Here is a 15,665-nt window from a genome sequence, read left to right as displayed (position 1 = left end):
ACTTCAAAAGGAATTGTTATCAGTAGACATTCTTTAGTCACAACTGTCTAAAGACTTTTAATTAAGAGACAATCTTTTTATTTGGCACACATTCAATCATATACACATATGATACAACAATAAATTTGATGACAAACAAATGTGCAGGATACCATTGTTTTTGTTTCTTACAGGTTCCTGTGGAGATCAAATGTTAACTAATATTTACAAAAAGTCAATAACTAGAAGACAAAACTATGACATATTGCGATGATTTACAAATCAGCAATCTTTGCAAATGAATTTTCTACACAGGTTCCCTTTTGAGTCCAATAATTTATACATACGATAATAATATTTTGCTCCAATCATTCCCTCCAAATAATGAAAGCAATATCTTATACTGAGTCTTTAACATTATATGTAGTCAGACACACTTTAATCAGTGTCGACTTCTTTTCAACTTGCTTAAAGATTGATACAACTTTGAGACCAGTAAAAGCCTTAACTATTACTAAGTATTAGGTACATGTATTTCTCTTCTGGTTAATATCACTTACTTCTGACATGCATACGGTATTAGAATCACATGGAAATCCTTGTCTTTCAATGTGCCTCAGGCTCAGTATATGAACATTTAATTATGTCTTTTTTCTCTTCTGGTATGCCTGACCAGTATTTGAAAGTCACATATCAATATGTACAAGTTGTTTGTTGATATATATCCTTAAACAAAGGTGAACTTGATTCAATACCTAAACATAAGTCTTGTCCACTGAATGGACAAGTTTGTTTTTTTTTGCAACAAACTTTAAACAAAGTTACACATCAGACATGCCCCATACACTAGTAATCCTACTTTTCAGTTTTGCTTGTAGACAGCATAGTCATGCTTTTGTTCAGATGTCTTTCCACTTCGTGTTTGACATCTAGAACATTCACTTCCCAAGTCACCAGTACAATCTGGTACCAAGGTACAAATGTAGCAGGTTATATATCATGGGATGGACTTAACATGATGCTCTTCCACACTTAGACATCCTGGTAGTAGTTGTTGAAGCTGAGTCTTAGAAGGAAGTCTTCAAGGTGGGGCTGGTAACCGCGGGCAACCAACTTCTTCACCACTGCAAGTACGACAAATAATGTTCTTGTACAAAACAACCGATGAGCTTTTTCATTAAGCAAACCATAAAATCCTGTAGGTCTTCTCCTACTCAGTTTGTGAAGTGAATGGATCATTAAAAAAAATGGAGGTCTGATCAGCAAATGAAACAGTAACAAATGCATAAGGAATGTAAGATGGCTTTCAAGTAACACTTTTATATGGAGGGGAACATGGCAATTTAAACTACAAGATAAGTGCATGTACATGTATTAAAAGTAATGTTGCTGTATCTTCCTTTACGGGATATGCACTAAGAATCTACCAGTAAGAAGTATCAACAGTCTACAAAAAGAAGAAGAAAGCAATACTGACCTCTGTAGAGGAACTCGGAATATTTCTGGAATGCGTGGAAGGAGCTGATCATGTTGGGGTAGGCCTGGTGAACAGCCTCTTTCCGAGTCTCGTCGAAGTGCCAGGAATGTGAGACCAGCTGAATCCTGAACTTCAGGATGACGTTGAAGATATCAGTAATGACCTTCATCACTGGTCCAGCCTTCCTACTCAGCAGAGACCTGCAGAATACACATGGAGGGGAGGAACCATTTATCTCTCAAGCCAGGTCATTAGGTCTCATGTTTTCCTCTAAGATGACAAGGTCAACATTTGCATCATCATAGGATACAAAAGAAAATAGCTGACCATGTCCTAACCATCCCAAGAACTGCAACCCTTTCCAGTAGCACAGAAATCTTGTGAGTTGTTACCAGTAACTGTGAGGACTTCTTGACCCTCTGGTCCAGAAACATGTATTGGAGAAATATTGTACATGGTACATCGATGAAGGTTAGACATCCTGGTAATAAGATACACAATACAAAAATTACAACTCAAGCAAGTGGATAAATTTTGTAAAGGGTCAGACATTTCAGATAGCATCCACTTTCTTTCAACAGTGACTGAGTGCTATACAAAGCGTGAAGTAACAGGTGATTATATATAGCTGAGTCTGACCTGAAGATGGCTTTGTTGAGGTACTCAGCATGGCGCTGGTGCAGCTCGTCCAGACTGTGCACATTCTCCCGCAGCTCCTTACAGAACTCCTGCCAGCTCACGTGGATGATCTGGTTAGACACGTATCCCTGCATCACACCCACAAAGTGCTGCATCTCATGTCTGACAGGGAGGAGACAATGTAGAAGGTGATAAACCAGACTACAGGGACTGGTAGGCTAGACTGTGATCGAGAAGCAGAGGATGAAAAATGAACAATAAAGTCATCGTGCTAAGTATCACTTGAAAATACATTATATGAAGAAGATTATGAATGAAAACTGTAAGTATAACTGCAAAATTCTCCCACCTGAACAGCTGAAGCTGCCTGTACTGGGAGGAGTTTCCTGCCCTGTTGGTAATGGCTGTAGAAAGATTTTAATTTTAGGCTGTTAATAATCACAAAATGACAGAATCTTTTAACCTGAAAATTGGCTTTGAAACTTAATATCATCAGAAACTCAACTGCATGTAAATACAAAACTAAAACTGAAGTGGCATTTTTATGGTATAAATGTTATGATTTCAATACAGACACTTTTAAACCAGTTGTGCATAAAAGACACAGAAGTTGGTAGGCAGTAAACTGACCACTTCTCTTCAGGTGGAACCAGATGTCCTTGAGTACCCAGGTGATTCTCTTCAGCTGTAGCATGAATGAAAAGATCTGCAGGACAGAAAATAAGACAAGAGCATAAACAACTAGCCCGGATGCCAGACCCCCAAACTCTGAAATATCTATCGTGTGGGGGTCTGGTCTGATGCTTGGGGAAATTTTCTCATGCCAGCTCAAATACTGAGCGAGGATCCCACCAATAGAGCAGCAGCAGGATCAGCAGGGAGCCATGTACACCCCTGCCATGATTGGTCACAGACTCCCAGCTGTGTTTTTGAATCCACTAACAGATAAAATGTAACTGCAGATAGGGCCCGTAATGTCTTATTTGGTTGTAGACCTGTTTAACACATGATCTCAGTTTAACAAATAGGACATTACCAGAGGTAAATTACTAAATACACTTAAAATAACTCCATGCATATTTTGATAATTGAGTGGTTAATGATTAACCGTTGAGCTGTGTCTTGTCCATGATTCATTATTGTTCATAGCCAGCTGGCCAATTGTGGTGCCATGTACCAGGCTACCTGTGGTGCGAGTGGCCATTAATCACAGCTTCTCCTCCCACTGACACCACTCTACTGAGAAAATTTCCCCACCCATCAGACCAGACTCCCACACGATAGATATTTCAGAGTTTGGGGGTCTGGCATCCAGGCTAATAAACAACAGGATGAAACTGTAGACAGCAAGTAATACAAAGGCCCTGACCAGTAACAGAAGATGGAGTCTTTCTGAATTCCTCACCTTGTTGTACTTGTTGATAGTGGTGTCCGTGATGACAATATTGAGGGGCCAGTCCACCTGCATAACAGCGGGCGGGGTTAGTAATTCAGATAATTCATCATTGGATAGACTAACGTAGGACAGCTAATAACAAGATATGTACAATTGATACAAAAATTGGTCTGCAATGTCGTTATTGAAAGGTGAAGACATCAGCCTTAACATGAAACTTAGAGATTGAAATTTTAAATACCTTGTAACGAAGTTCGAGGCAATCCAGTGTGTCATGAGCTGAAAAAAAATAATGCCATGTTTTTAATCTCTCACATCAATAATGCACTAACAACCCTGAAATATGTAATCCTCATGAAATGCTTGTCACAAACACAGTCAGATTCTACTGACCATTGAGCTTGAAGTGTTCTGGCAGCCACTTGAGAGCAAAGCTGAAGTTTGCCGTGTAGTCAGAGTCTCTGTTGATTGAGGTCTGGATGGCTCGGGTCAACACACTGTTCAACACCAGGGGGGACAGCAACTCTTGTGGGGACAGGCCCTGGGCAAGCTAAGGGAGCCAACAAGTAAACAGTACATCAGATGTGTTCATCATGAACTAATCTGTAATAAGTCATCCAACTCTTAACCACAGTAAAGAAAGGGAAACTGAAGTGGTACGGCCTCGAGTCACAGTCATTGGGACTAACTAGCCAAAACTATGCGGGGATCCGTTCAAGTACTAGGAAGAAGAAAAAATTGGGAGGCTGATATCAGAGACTGGACTGGCATGACATTAAGTGAAAAATGAAGAAGAACACTGAGAAGGGTGGAGAAAACTGGTTGCCAGATCTTCTGTGGAGCTCCAACTGTCAAATAGACTAAGGGATAGAGAAAATTTATGAAATACTAATCTCCTTATGAAAGCTGGCCACTAAGCATTGAACAAACCATGTCTTTATCCAAACCAATGAACCAACCAATCAACATCAAAACAGTACAAAATGCAAAACCAACCTTATCAAAAAGCTGGTCAGATAAAGCATGCCCAAACTCCCCATCCTCCATGAGTAAATATGTCCGCAGGGCTTTAAAGTGGCGCTGTACCTTCAGTTCCACAATGAAGTAATCTACTATGGCCTTATTCACCAGAGTGATCCTACAAGATGAAACATGTTATAATTTTTACAAAGTTTCTAAGGTACCCAAATCTGCAATACAATTTCTACATTCCTTTGATACTTAATATTTGGTATCTGATTTGAAATTAAAAATGAGCATTACATAAATCTCCAAGCAGACCTATCATTGGTAAAGACCGTATCCAGGTTAATTGGCCAATAAAATTGCTATGGCCCTTTGGATACTGTCTTTGCCACCGATAGATCTTCTTGGAGATTATCTTACATGTCTTGAAATTAACTCATTTTTTAGTTGTTTCTTCTCGATATTGTGTCCAAAAGAGTAAACGTATGGATTTTCTCGGATTGTGAATGTTTGAATTTTTCTTCTGTTTCATTTTTTTTTTAATAAACAAATACTGGATACAAGTACATTATAGAATATGAAGTAGACATATTACTGTTAAAATTAAGGTCGCAGACCTCACCAACATTCTTACAATGTCCGAGTAAGACTGTAGACTTACTGAGCAGTGAGGGGACTTGTGATGGAGCGCTTGATGAGTACAGGGAGGGACACGATGTCCACACTGTCCACCTCATCACTGCCACCACAACCATAGTCACCAAACATGGTGTACGGTATCACACCAAGGTTTCCCAGCAGATCAACAGATGGTGGGTTATCTGTGTTCAAATTGAAGAAAGAAACAGTTGTAAATAATAAAACAGCTGATTGCAGATCACCTTTTTAATCATAACTTAATGTCAACAAACCATTGCTTCATAAATAATCAAGTAATCAAAATAAATATTGGATCTCAGAAATACTTCTCTAGAAATTCTGTTTACATGTATATGTACGGGTTGCCATTCCATTAAATCAAAAATTTTCACTGTCACATTCAAGTCCATTTCATTCTAATATTAAGTAATAAAAAATCTACAAATGTATCAAATCATTGTCTACCTCCTACGGTTTCATTCTGACTACCATGGTGTCACCCCCTCAAGGTTCTATATGTACATGAATAACCCAATGTACAATCATTTGTGACCCCAAAGTGAATATTTACCCAGCATATCAAACTTGTCTGGCAGTGGTTCCACCTGCTGATCTGCCCACACCTTCTTTGCTATATTGGCAGAAACTGTGCCTCCCTCTTTAGATACTTTTGGGGAGAAAGGAGAACAAACAATAGGAAATGAGTTATATGCTTTTTAGTACAACAATCAGTACAAAAATCTACTCCAAAGAGTAAAATATTCTAGTTTTGGATCAATAGAGGGAAATGTATTTTTTTTAAAGAAAAGACAATCAAGATAAACCTGGACAATGATAAGATAGGATTACTTACATGTATGTTTGTAATATCATAATATAACGAGTACAAGTATCTGACCCTTGCAGTCTTGTATTACTGTATGAAGAGACTTAACTACAGTAATGCCCACATGCCAGAAATGTGACTTCTGCTTACCTTTTTGCGCATCACTGTCTGCTTTCTCCTGTGGGTACAGCAGCCTCTGCACACTGGAGTCAGAGTGGTGACCATGGACGTTCCTCTCCTTAAACCTCGACCTCTTGACCACCCAGGTGGAATCTATGGCCTCCTCATACAGTATTCCCTCTACTGTGGAGTCAGAGGAATGCCCATGCGGAATCTTCCCTCTGACTCCATGTTTGGTTCTGCTATCAGGTTCTCGATCTTCTGTAGGATAGAGAATGTCCTTTGCAGCAGACTCTGATGCATGGCAATGCTGGCTTCTCCTTGGTCTTCCAGCATCTGGCACTTGAGACATGTCAGATGCATGCCCATGTTTGTTTCTCTGCGGTCTAGCAGTGTCCGGCCCTGCAGACAAATCGGACGGATGGCCATGTTGGCTTCTTGTCACCAGTCTTGTACTGTTTTCGTCTTGCTCTCCAGAAATCAAGTCTCCCACCACAGAGTCAGAGGCATGGCCATGCTGCCCCACTCTTATCAAAGGCTTCTTCACGTCTGCCTCTCTTATCTCCCCTCCGGTGCTAAAGGCGGAGTCAGAATGATGCCCATGTTCCCCTCGTCTAACTATCCTCTTCTGAGTGTCTTCCTTAACTTCCCCCCCCATTGTCAAGACTGACTCTGAGTGGTGCCCGTGCTTCCTTACCCTGATCAGTGCCTTGTGACTCTCTCCCTCCTTCATTTCCCCACCAGCAGTGAAGACAGAGTCAGAGTGGTGCCCATGTTTCCCCACCTGTACACTGGCCTTCCCCTCATCTCCCTCCCCCATCCCTCCATCAGCAGTAAACACAGAGTCAGAAGGATGACTTCTCTTTATCCCGTCTCCACCTGCAGGTGAAGTTATCTCTTCCTCACTGAAGACAGAAGACTGAGATGGGTGTCCATGCTGGTGGACAGCAATGCCTGGCTTCGTCTGAACCGGTACAGAGGTGTCTGAAGGGTGGGGCTTTCTTTCTTTATGAGGCAAGTCTGAGCCTATTTCTAACAATACTTCGTCAAGTTTAGCTGCACTTGCATCTTCCTGTGTTTCTCCTCCTGTTGGCTCGGACTTGGGCAGGAATTCTTCAATAGACAAGTCTAGCAGATTCCTCCCTTCTGGGATGGAATGTAAAACTGTGGGTGGTTCTGATGGCTCTGCTATGAATGAAATGAGCTTTCCTGTCTCTGCACTTGGTTGTGGACTCTCAGCGAATGAAACCAGCATTCCTGTTTGATCTGCAACATTCGGACTGCCAGTTCCTCTCCCTTCCTCTCCATCAGAGCTTGGCCCAGCTCCTTTCTTGAGATTCTTCTCCTCGTTGAGTAAGAAGTTGAGACGTGCCTGGTCTAGGCGATGCCGCCTGATCTTCCACAGAGCTCTCTGCTCTCTCTTGGCTGCTTCTTCACCTAACTTGGCATAGTACTCCACTACCTCTTCCCTGTATGACACATGATAATAAAAATGGTGAGGACAATTGTTATTGACGCCAAGGTTAGACATTTCTTGCTTGTAACAGAGCCTAAGATAGCAGCGCAAGCTTCTATGAGTATGCATTTTAACCACATCAATACGGGCAAAGCTATATCAAATATAATGTACTGAATTCAAACAATGAGCAAAAAGCCTGCAAGGGTTAAAGTAATCGACTAGTGTAGATATATCAGGTCCTCCTCACCTGGCTTGTCTCTCCAGCTCAGCCTCAGCCTCTGCCTCCTCACTCTCCCTCCTCTTCAGCCCCTCGATAAACGCCACATCTTCCTCTGCCTCCTTCTCCTTCTCTGAGGCGCGTCGCTGAGGGAACAACGCAATTAATACATCATGGTAGGCACGCTTTTTGTTGTCACAAACATAGTCAAATTTGTACCACTTCTACATAACAACTACGTGGCCAATGTGACCACTACTTGGTAGTCCCTTAGATATCTTTCCCATTAATACAAGCATTTAGAACCCACTTGTCCACTAAGACCAGATTTTATTAGTGGTCTTCTTAGGCAGATTGACTGTACTTACAACCAAAAGATGACACAAAATGTGATACCTACATTAGCATCTGCTGATACATGTACATCATACATGTAACATATCGTCCCATATTCATATCTATGTCCTAAATGTTGCATTGCTGCTGGATATGAGAAAATCCATGTGCACTACATACATTTATCATAAACTATAGTTTTGTCACTGAGAAGAGCAGAGTTGACTCTAGAGCTGTTCTGTACCTGAAGATCCTGTTCCATCTGCTCTTTCAGTTCCTGGAACTGTTGTCTCTTCTTGGCATCAGCAGCTTCCAGTGCCTTCTGTCTCTCACCTGAAGTGTGCAGAGTTAGAGATCAGGAGGTCGTCACACAGAGATACAGCCTTATGAATAGATACAATGGGAGATATGTTGATAAAGAGGATTACTGAGTCATGAAAATTTAAGACTATTGTTCTGACAGTGTGCAGTCCATTTCTCATTGTGCCTGGATATATGATTATCCAGCCTGTTTCCCAAGGCAGCCACTGTGTACCCAGTGTATTTAACATAGTACCTCCTGGTAATTTGGTCTATCCCCACAGTACTTACTCTGGATGCGGTCTATCTCCTTGGAGGCTGTCTGTCTGGCGAGCACCACCAGGTCCTGTCTGGCCTGGACTGCTCTTCTCTCCTGTAGCAAGGAAACTATCTCAGTAAATGTAGCCTTCACAAATTATTTTGAATGTTTCTATCAATCCTTAACACTCTTTACTAGAGTCTAAGATACAACAATGGGGGAGAGAAAATATGAAAGTTTACTGTTTAGTTTGTGAGCTTGTCTGTTCATGAGAACTCACCATTTCTTCGCTGGACACAGTCTTACGTCTAGCTATCCCGTCCATTTTCCCCACATACTCCGCACACCGCTCCTCAATGTTAGACAGGTCCTCCATGGAGAAGGTCAGGGCCAGCCGTGGCACAGGGACATCTCTTGTGCACAAGTGATGCTGTAGGGGGTGGGGACCATTACTGGAAGAGCTGCTACAGAATCTAATACATGTGTACTTCAAAATTTCAGACAGAAGACATCAGCAGACAAATTTTGACAACCTCTGCCTGTAGTACACGGGAACCAAAGTTTAGCTAACAAGTTTGATGCCTTGTTTCACTACCTTTGGAAAGTAAAGCTAAACTGTACAGAAAGAAACACAAAGTTCATTTGTGAATGTTGATTTGAGAGTGTGACCCACCCCAGGACAGCAGAGTCTGAGCAGGTTCAGAGACTTTCCACACACAAAGATGTTGTTAGCTAGGTCTGCCAGGAATAGAGGAACACTTTCCTCCACTGTAGCCGTGGCAACAGTGAACCCCTGGGTCCAGTAGTGCTTGTCTGAAACACAGGAATGTACATCATAATGAACATGAGAAAGAAAATTAAAATAATTCCCATTCCTTTGGTAACCAATAAACCTAACTGCAAGTGGTACTAATACAGAGTCTGTTCCACAATATTTTTGTCATAGCATTGCCTTTATTCCATCTGTGCATGACATGTTCAATTCCTCTTATTGAAAATACATATAATAACACTACAACACAGATATATTTTTACAAGAACAATGATTACCAACCTCTGAAGCATAGGAACTCATCATTGACTTCTATGGTGTACTCTCCATAGATGTCTCGACATATGCCATCAAACACCCAGTCCTGGACAAAACTGTGACAGAGGAAAAAGGCTTGAAAACAAATAAAAAAACATACAAACTAACAAACAGACAGAGAAAAACAGACGAATAGGCAAATGCAGGGTACTTGACATTACAAGGCACTATACTTTATTGAAATAGTGATGTGACATTAAAACTTTGATCATCCCACTTCAAGAAATATGAAATGTGTATAAAGAATAGTAGCTCACGTGATGTAGGGTCCTGTAGAGTGCTGTAGTAGAGACAGGAGGGCTGAATAGTTGTCTGTGTTACAGGAGTCCAGGGATTCCTTGTACAAGTATGTCAGCAACTTCACTCCCTGTTAGTGTGGCAATAGTAGGAGAGATTCATCAGAATAATGCTGAGTAAAGAAAAAAAAACTTTTCCCAAACATTGTCTTTGAATAGTGACATTCTATTATACTCTCAAGAAAGGACCATTTCCTTAAAACAAGCTATGAAGACTGCAGTGTCAACAATCCTTACTGTAGGGAATCCATCTGGGAGTCCATTCCTCCCAGCAGGGTTGAACTGACTGGAAGATGAACACATACACAACTCTGCAAGGTACCTGGGGAAATGTGAAAAAAAGTGTTAGAAAATGTACTGGTAAGATTTCTGTTGTAGTAAATTGTTAGCAGAATTGAAACCTAATTAAGTATGCCTTACTGGTGGAGGAATTCACAAGGGTGTTACTGCACGAAGACATAAAACTGCACACTGAGCATAAGAGGGAAGAACACTTACCTAATCTGTACCCCAAGCTTCCTGTACCACATCTCTAGGGTGAGTAGGGACACACTGGAGGAGCCTGATAGCACATAGTACCTACATTGTACATGGGCAAAATACATGTATATTGTACTACTGTGAACCATAATATATGTATCGCTGACTCCTTTCTAAACACATACATGTAGCAATAATTGCATCTACAATACCTAGAGAAGCACTGTGACTAGAGACCTCGAGGCAATGGGGATCACCTGGGATGAAGCTCAGTCCTTAGCACAGAACAGACCCCAGTGGAGGAAACTGATCACAGCCAGCTGAAAAATACCCCCAACATGCCAACACCGGACCAACAAAAAGGCTCTGTAATGAGGGGCCTGCCTATATATAGGGGTCCCACACGACAAGGGTTAAGTAAAATTTTTGGTCTAATATATTTTAAATAACGTATCCCTACCTATAGTACTGCAGGTACTTCCTGAGACCCCCTGTAAAAGCCTGGAAGATCAGTCCACCCTGGTAGAAGGAGTTCATGATGGGGGGTGATGCAAAGATAGCTAGGCGGCGGTAGTTGGTCCCGATCTCAGCAAATCTGGACAGAGTTTGTCGCATAGCCCCCGGGGTGGTCCCAGACATGTGGATGCCTTCCTTTACACTGAAGGACTGTGTCATCTAGGGAGGAATAAATGGTAATGCAAACAGTCTTCTACGACTTGTTTTTGCCCAAAAGAGATTTTTCCAATAGCCACATCCATAAAAGTTAAACACTAAAAAGTAGGATTAGTGTCAAGATTAGTCTGTAGAAGACTATCAGTTCGTTACCCTGAAAATATCCATAGGCTCTAGCTAATCTGAACCAATTAGCCGATGCTCTTTAGTTTGATTCTTTCTGTTTAATGAATGGAAACTGATGGTACATGACTATTCAAAAAATACTTTAAGATGACATCAGAAGCACAGTTTACCTGGTCCAAGACAAAGGTGTGTGAGGGTACTCCAATGAGCACATTTCGAGCATCCCTGACCAGGTCCCTCTCGTGTACCATGTGGCTGACTGGTTTCTGCACGGTGGTGCTGTCCAGCCCTGCCACCTGCACCTGGCGCTGAACCATGGTGTACAGGGCATCAAACACCTGTCGACCTGCCTCTGTCAGGTATGGCTTCTCTGTAGGGCCGGGGACACTGGGAAGGAGAATCAGACAAATTTTACTTAAGGTGCCTCTTCGCTTCTATTGTTTTGACCAATTCTTTAACAAGATTTCAAAATGTACAGATAAGTTGAGTTCTATACTTGTGTCTGAGAATATCAGAGGAATTAGTAAGGTATCAATACAAGAAAATAAGATCCAAAGATTTGACAGATCACTCAATCATAAAGAACCATTTTCTACATTTTGTGATCCCTTGTTTTTTAAGTCACACTTTTACATCTTGCATCATTTTTCAATTACGAAAAGAAGGGCCACACAAAGTGTCTAGCGGAAAGAGAATCTTAAAGGCTTTGTGCAAACACTGACATCTTTATCTCAAACTAAGATGTCATGTAAAACAGCACCAAAGGACCAACCATCCTATGGTCTCCCATGTCCTGTGTTGACTGGGTTTGTAGGTCAGTGCCTGCTCCCAGATATCCTCCTCTATCAGCAGGTCTGGGCTGGGGGTGGTCAGACTGGACTCTGTGTCGGACGGCTCAGTGAAACCCTCATCTTCTGACAGCTGCAGAAGGGATGGCATGGACAACATGAAGTCTAGCATGCCCTACCACCACTATCATGAGGTGGAGGAAGCAGGTGATACCAATTAAAGTCACATAACAACATCTTACATCATTGGTCTTCAGAAATCATGTAGCCTGGAGCTTTAGACTGCCCCACAACACCATTCCCATCCTGTTTTGTTATCCTTATGATCTGGACCCTAAACATTTTTCAATAATGCTATCAGTAGCAGCAACACATCATGTGCCACAAAGAACACAGGTTTAGAGAAGGGTACTTGATATCTGTTATCATTTATTTCTTACCTCTGTGTATGGATGGATCTTAAGTCCTAGAGCCCTGTAAAATAAGAATGATGAAAATTGAAATACAAGTAGTAAATAAACATTTGTCAGCATGCAGCTGCATGTTTATCATAGAATAGTACAATTGATATGATATCTATACAAAATGAGTGAAGAATTTAAAGTTCAGACAGAACCACTAGAGCAGATCTTACTGAGTGTCCGTCTCATCAGGCAGCTCCGGCAGGCCCAGTTTGATGTCGATGCTGCGGGTGTGGCTGTGTACAAGTGCACCGTACAGCGTGGTGTTGGTCTGCCTTTCATACTGATCATTCTTCATGCCCTGTCAAACAACAGAAAACATGTCTTAATCATGTTTTGTCCATGTGTTTGTTTGTTTGTACATTTTGTTGATTTGTTTGTTTGAGACTTTAGTTATTTATGAAAGCTAAAATCTGCAGGTTTGTCTGTTTTTCTGTCTGTTTCTTTGTTTGAGACATGAAAAACTCAAATCAGCCTGCTGTTTTCTCTTCATTGAGGTCATGAGGGTCAGACAAAACATAACAATAAGACTTAATTGAACTCCTAATAAACCCATATATATATATATATATATAGTCCTAATAAATGTGAGAAAAAAGTAACCAACAAAAGTCACTTCTGATTCATTTGGGAAAGATTAGAATGATGTATTTTACCTTCAGCTGGAATAATCCATTTCCCAGAAGATCTTGGCCTGGAGTTGCCTCAAACAACTGGGAAAGAAATGGGTATGGTTGTGAGTGAATGAGTAAGTATATAACAAATATTCACTACATTGCTGTTGATATAGATACGTTTACTTTCGAAGGCTCTGGGATGTTGAAGCTTTTACATAATATCCTAGACTAGGCAGAAGCATAATTTGTTTGAAACTACATGTATTATTACCTTCCATGACAGACCAGGCTGAGGCTGACCAGTGGAGTACATACTTATCATAGATGCTGGTAATCCATGTTCAAACAAGCTCCTGGAAGAAGGAAGAAGATCAGTCTTACAGCAAAACAAGACATTTAAAGCATGTCTCATTTAACATTGCAAGGACCAGTTAACAAACAGTTTATGAATCATCAGAAACTATGGTGCTGCTTGGTGCACTTTTCTGCTTGGGGTAAAATAGGCCACTGATTACAGATCTCAATAGAACTTGCCTGTCATACTGCATGTAGCCATGGAAACTGTCGACGAGATACTTGCTGTCTCCGTAAAATACAGGACCACAGGGGCAAAGCCAACCATTCATCTGAAAAACAGGGAGGCCATCCAAGTCATGAAACTGTAAGATTCTACAAAACATTATCAGTTTATTTGCCATTAACTTTCATCATTGAAGAAAACCCTTCTATGATTTCTAATCTTAGTGATCACATTGAATTTAAGTTTTAATCAACGATGTGACTGTCATTGGTATGTCTTCACATGTACATGGTGGAATTCGTATGTGAGACTGTGTCAGAAAGTGAAAGTGTTGGAGTACATGAAATCTTTACTTTACTAGACAATCAGAAACTAAGCTTATCATTTAAACCATTGTCAATTTGTTATAATTGAGCACTGTTTATATAATCTGTGTATATATTATATGCACAAAGTATAATGCAACTATAATGCAAAGATACCCGTAATATATACAGACTATTACCTCATTTTGCTTCAGGTTTTTCATCGGTAACTGGAGGTCACGGTAACCAATAGACGGCATATCTGGCTGATTCCCAGATCTAGCCAATCCCAAAAACAGACGCAGTACGGACTTGACATCTGCATCTGTGATGAAGACATATAACCGTTACACACAAGTGTCATTTGTCTGTCTCTGACCATCCTCCTGTGGTAAACAGTACTGTGTGTTTGCTTAAAATGGCGTTGCGGTGCTGTAGTGGCAGGGTGTTTGGCCCCAGAACCCAGAGATACCGGGTTCGAATACAGGGTTCCTTGATGTGTCCCGTTGACGTTGTGTCCTTGGGAAAGGCAATTTACACGACTTTCCCCACCTCACTCAGGTTAAAATGAGTACCTAGCTTCGGTTAGGGACGTCCCTCGGATAGGACGTTAAATGGAGGTCCCGTGTTTGAGGAGAGCCACAACTCAAGCATGTTAAAGAACCCAACACACTTATCGAAAAGAGTAGGGGTCCTTCCCAGTGTGTGTGGATCATATAAATCTGTTTGGATATGCAACTTGTACTCTTCAGTACAAACCTGGTGTGTTACGCCTTGATGCGGTTTACCGGATGTGCAATACAAACAAACAAACAAACAAAATGTAGTTTGTAGGGCAGTTGTTTGATATCCAATCGCTTGTATCGCATTGTAGTGTAATTTGTATCGCATCATATCGTATATAGTATCGTAGAGTATCGTATGTTAGAGTATTGTATTGTATCGCATCATATCGTATAGTATCGTATGTTAGAGTATAATTTTCGTATTGTATCGTAGAGTAGTATAGTAATACTAAATAGTATCATAGACTATCGTATCGTATCCTAGAGTAATAGTATCATAGAGTGTTGCATCGTATTGTATCGCATCGTATCGTATAGTATCGTAGAGTATAATGTATCATAGAGTAAGCCTGGAGTCCTTGTCACCTTACCAAGTAGTCGGAATATGAGAATATACGCATGTACATTTGTATATACTATATAGATTTAAATCAAGGATCAAACCAAATCGATTTGACTTTACCTGCTCCTGAATACAGCTTGTCCACCAAGTGCTCCAGTCTTGCTGCATCATCGAATCTTCGCTCCAGCCTGAGTTCATAGGCAAACACCAGCATCCCTTCCTTCTCGGACAGCGTCTCCTCCTTGCCGATTCTTTCTTTGTCCGCCAACCCATTTCTTCTAGCAAGTGTGTCCTCGAACAGTGTGTTGTAGAGGGTGTTCCTCAGTCGGGCGGAGATTTTTTGTTTTGACAGCTTCGGGCGCACGATTCTGGGCTGTCTAGCGTCCACTTTGTAGTGACTTTTGCACAGTTGGTTGAACAGATCGGTGATCCCAACCTCAGACATTATTCCAGCAAACGATCTGCGCTCTGGGAAGAAATGTTACTGCTAGAAACCAAAAATATCCTCAAAACAGAAAATTTGTCGTCTTCGCACCGCCATCTTGAAAATTTAGCGCCAATTTCAATCC

The 15,665-nt window shown here is 41.1% G+C and overlaps 1 protein-coding gene across 1 annotated transcript; it reads right to left on the bottom strand.

The window, feature by feature from the left end:
* Window positions 1-66: 66 nt before the first annotated feature.
* LOC136435123 (gamma-tubulin complex component 6-like) lies at window positions 67-15,651 on the bottom strand. Its single transcript, XM_066428353.1, has 31 exons — window positions 15,217-15,651; window positions 14,169-14,293; window positions 13,678-13,769; window positions 13,415-13,496; window positions 13,183-13,239; window positions 12,700-12,827; window positions 12,506-12,539; window positions 12,050-12,198; window positions 11,448-11,664; window positions 10,940-11,154; window positions 10,498-10,578; window positions 10,237-10,321; window positions 9,961-10,070; window positions 9,668-9,759; window positions 9,287-9,426; window positions 8,894-9,043; window positions 8,646-8,727; window positions 8,299-8,387; window positions 7,749-7,864; window positions 6,073-7,511; window positions 5,668-5,763; window positions 5,119-5,278; window positions 4,488-4,629; window positions 3,885-4,041; window positions 3,733-3,770; window positions 3,501-3,557; window positions 2,726-2,801; window positions 2,445-2,499; window positions 2,096-2,257; window positions 1,457-1,656; window positions 67-1,103 (listed from the first exon to the last, which is right to left on the bottom strand). Exons 1-31 carry the CDS (start codon window positions 15,539-15,541, stop codon window positions 1,012-1,014), a joined length of 5,043 nt encoding a protein of 1,680 aa, XP_066284450.1. The 5' UTR covers window positions 15,542-15,651; the 3' UTR covers window positions 67-1,011.
* Window positions 15,652-15,665: the final 14 nt, after the last annotated feature.

This window comes from Branchiostoma lanceolatum, chromosome 5 (assembly GCF_035083965.1).
Source record: "Branchiostoma lanceolatum isolate klBraLanc5 chromosome 5, klBraLanc5.hap2, whole genome shotgun sequence".
Taxonomy (NCBI): Eukaryota; Metazoa; Chordata; class Leptocardii; order Amphioxiformes; family Branchiostomatidae; genus Branchiostoma; species Branchiostoma lanceolatum.
Note: the sequence above shows the minus strand (reverse complement) of the source record. Positions and strands in the feature narration are given on the sequence as shown.

What these genes read in the sequence shown, in the direction of transcription:
- LOC136435123 (XM_066428353.1), bottom strand. Translation starts at nt 15,541, where the DNA reads ATGTCTGAGGTTGGGATCACCGATCTGTTCAACCAACTGTGCAAAAGT. An exon ending in AGCCTGGTCTGTCATGGAAG is followed by an intron (nt 13,240 to 13,414) that starts GTAATAATACAT and finishes TTTCTTTCCCAG; the next exon opens with TTGTTTGAGGCAACTCCAGG. An exon ending in CTCAACAAAGCCATCTTCAG is followed by an intron (nt 1,657 to 2,095) that starts GTCAGACTCAGC and finishes TGTATTCTGCAG; the next exon opens with GTCTCTGCTGAGTAGGAAGG.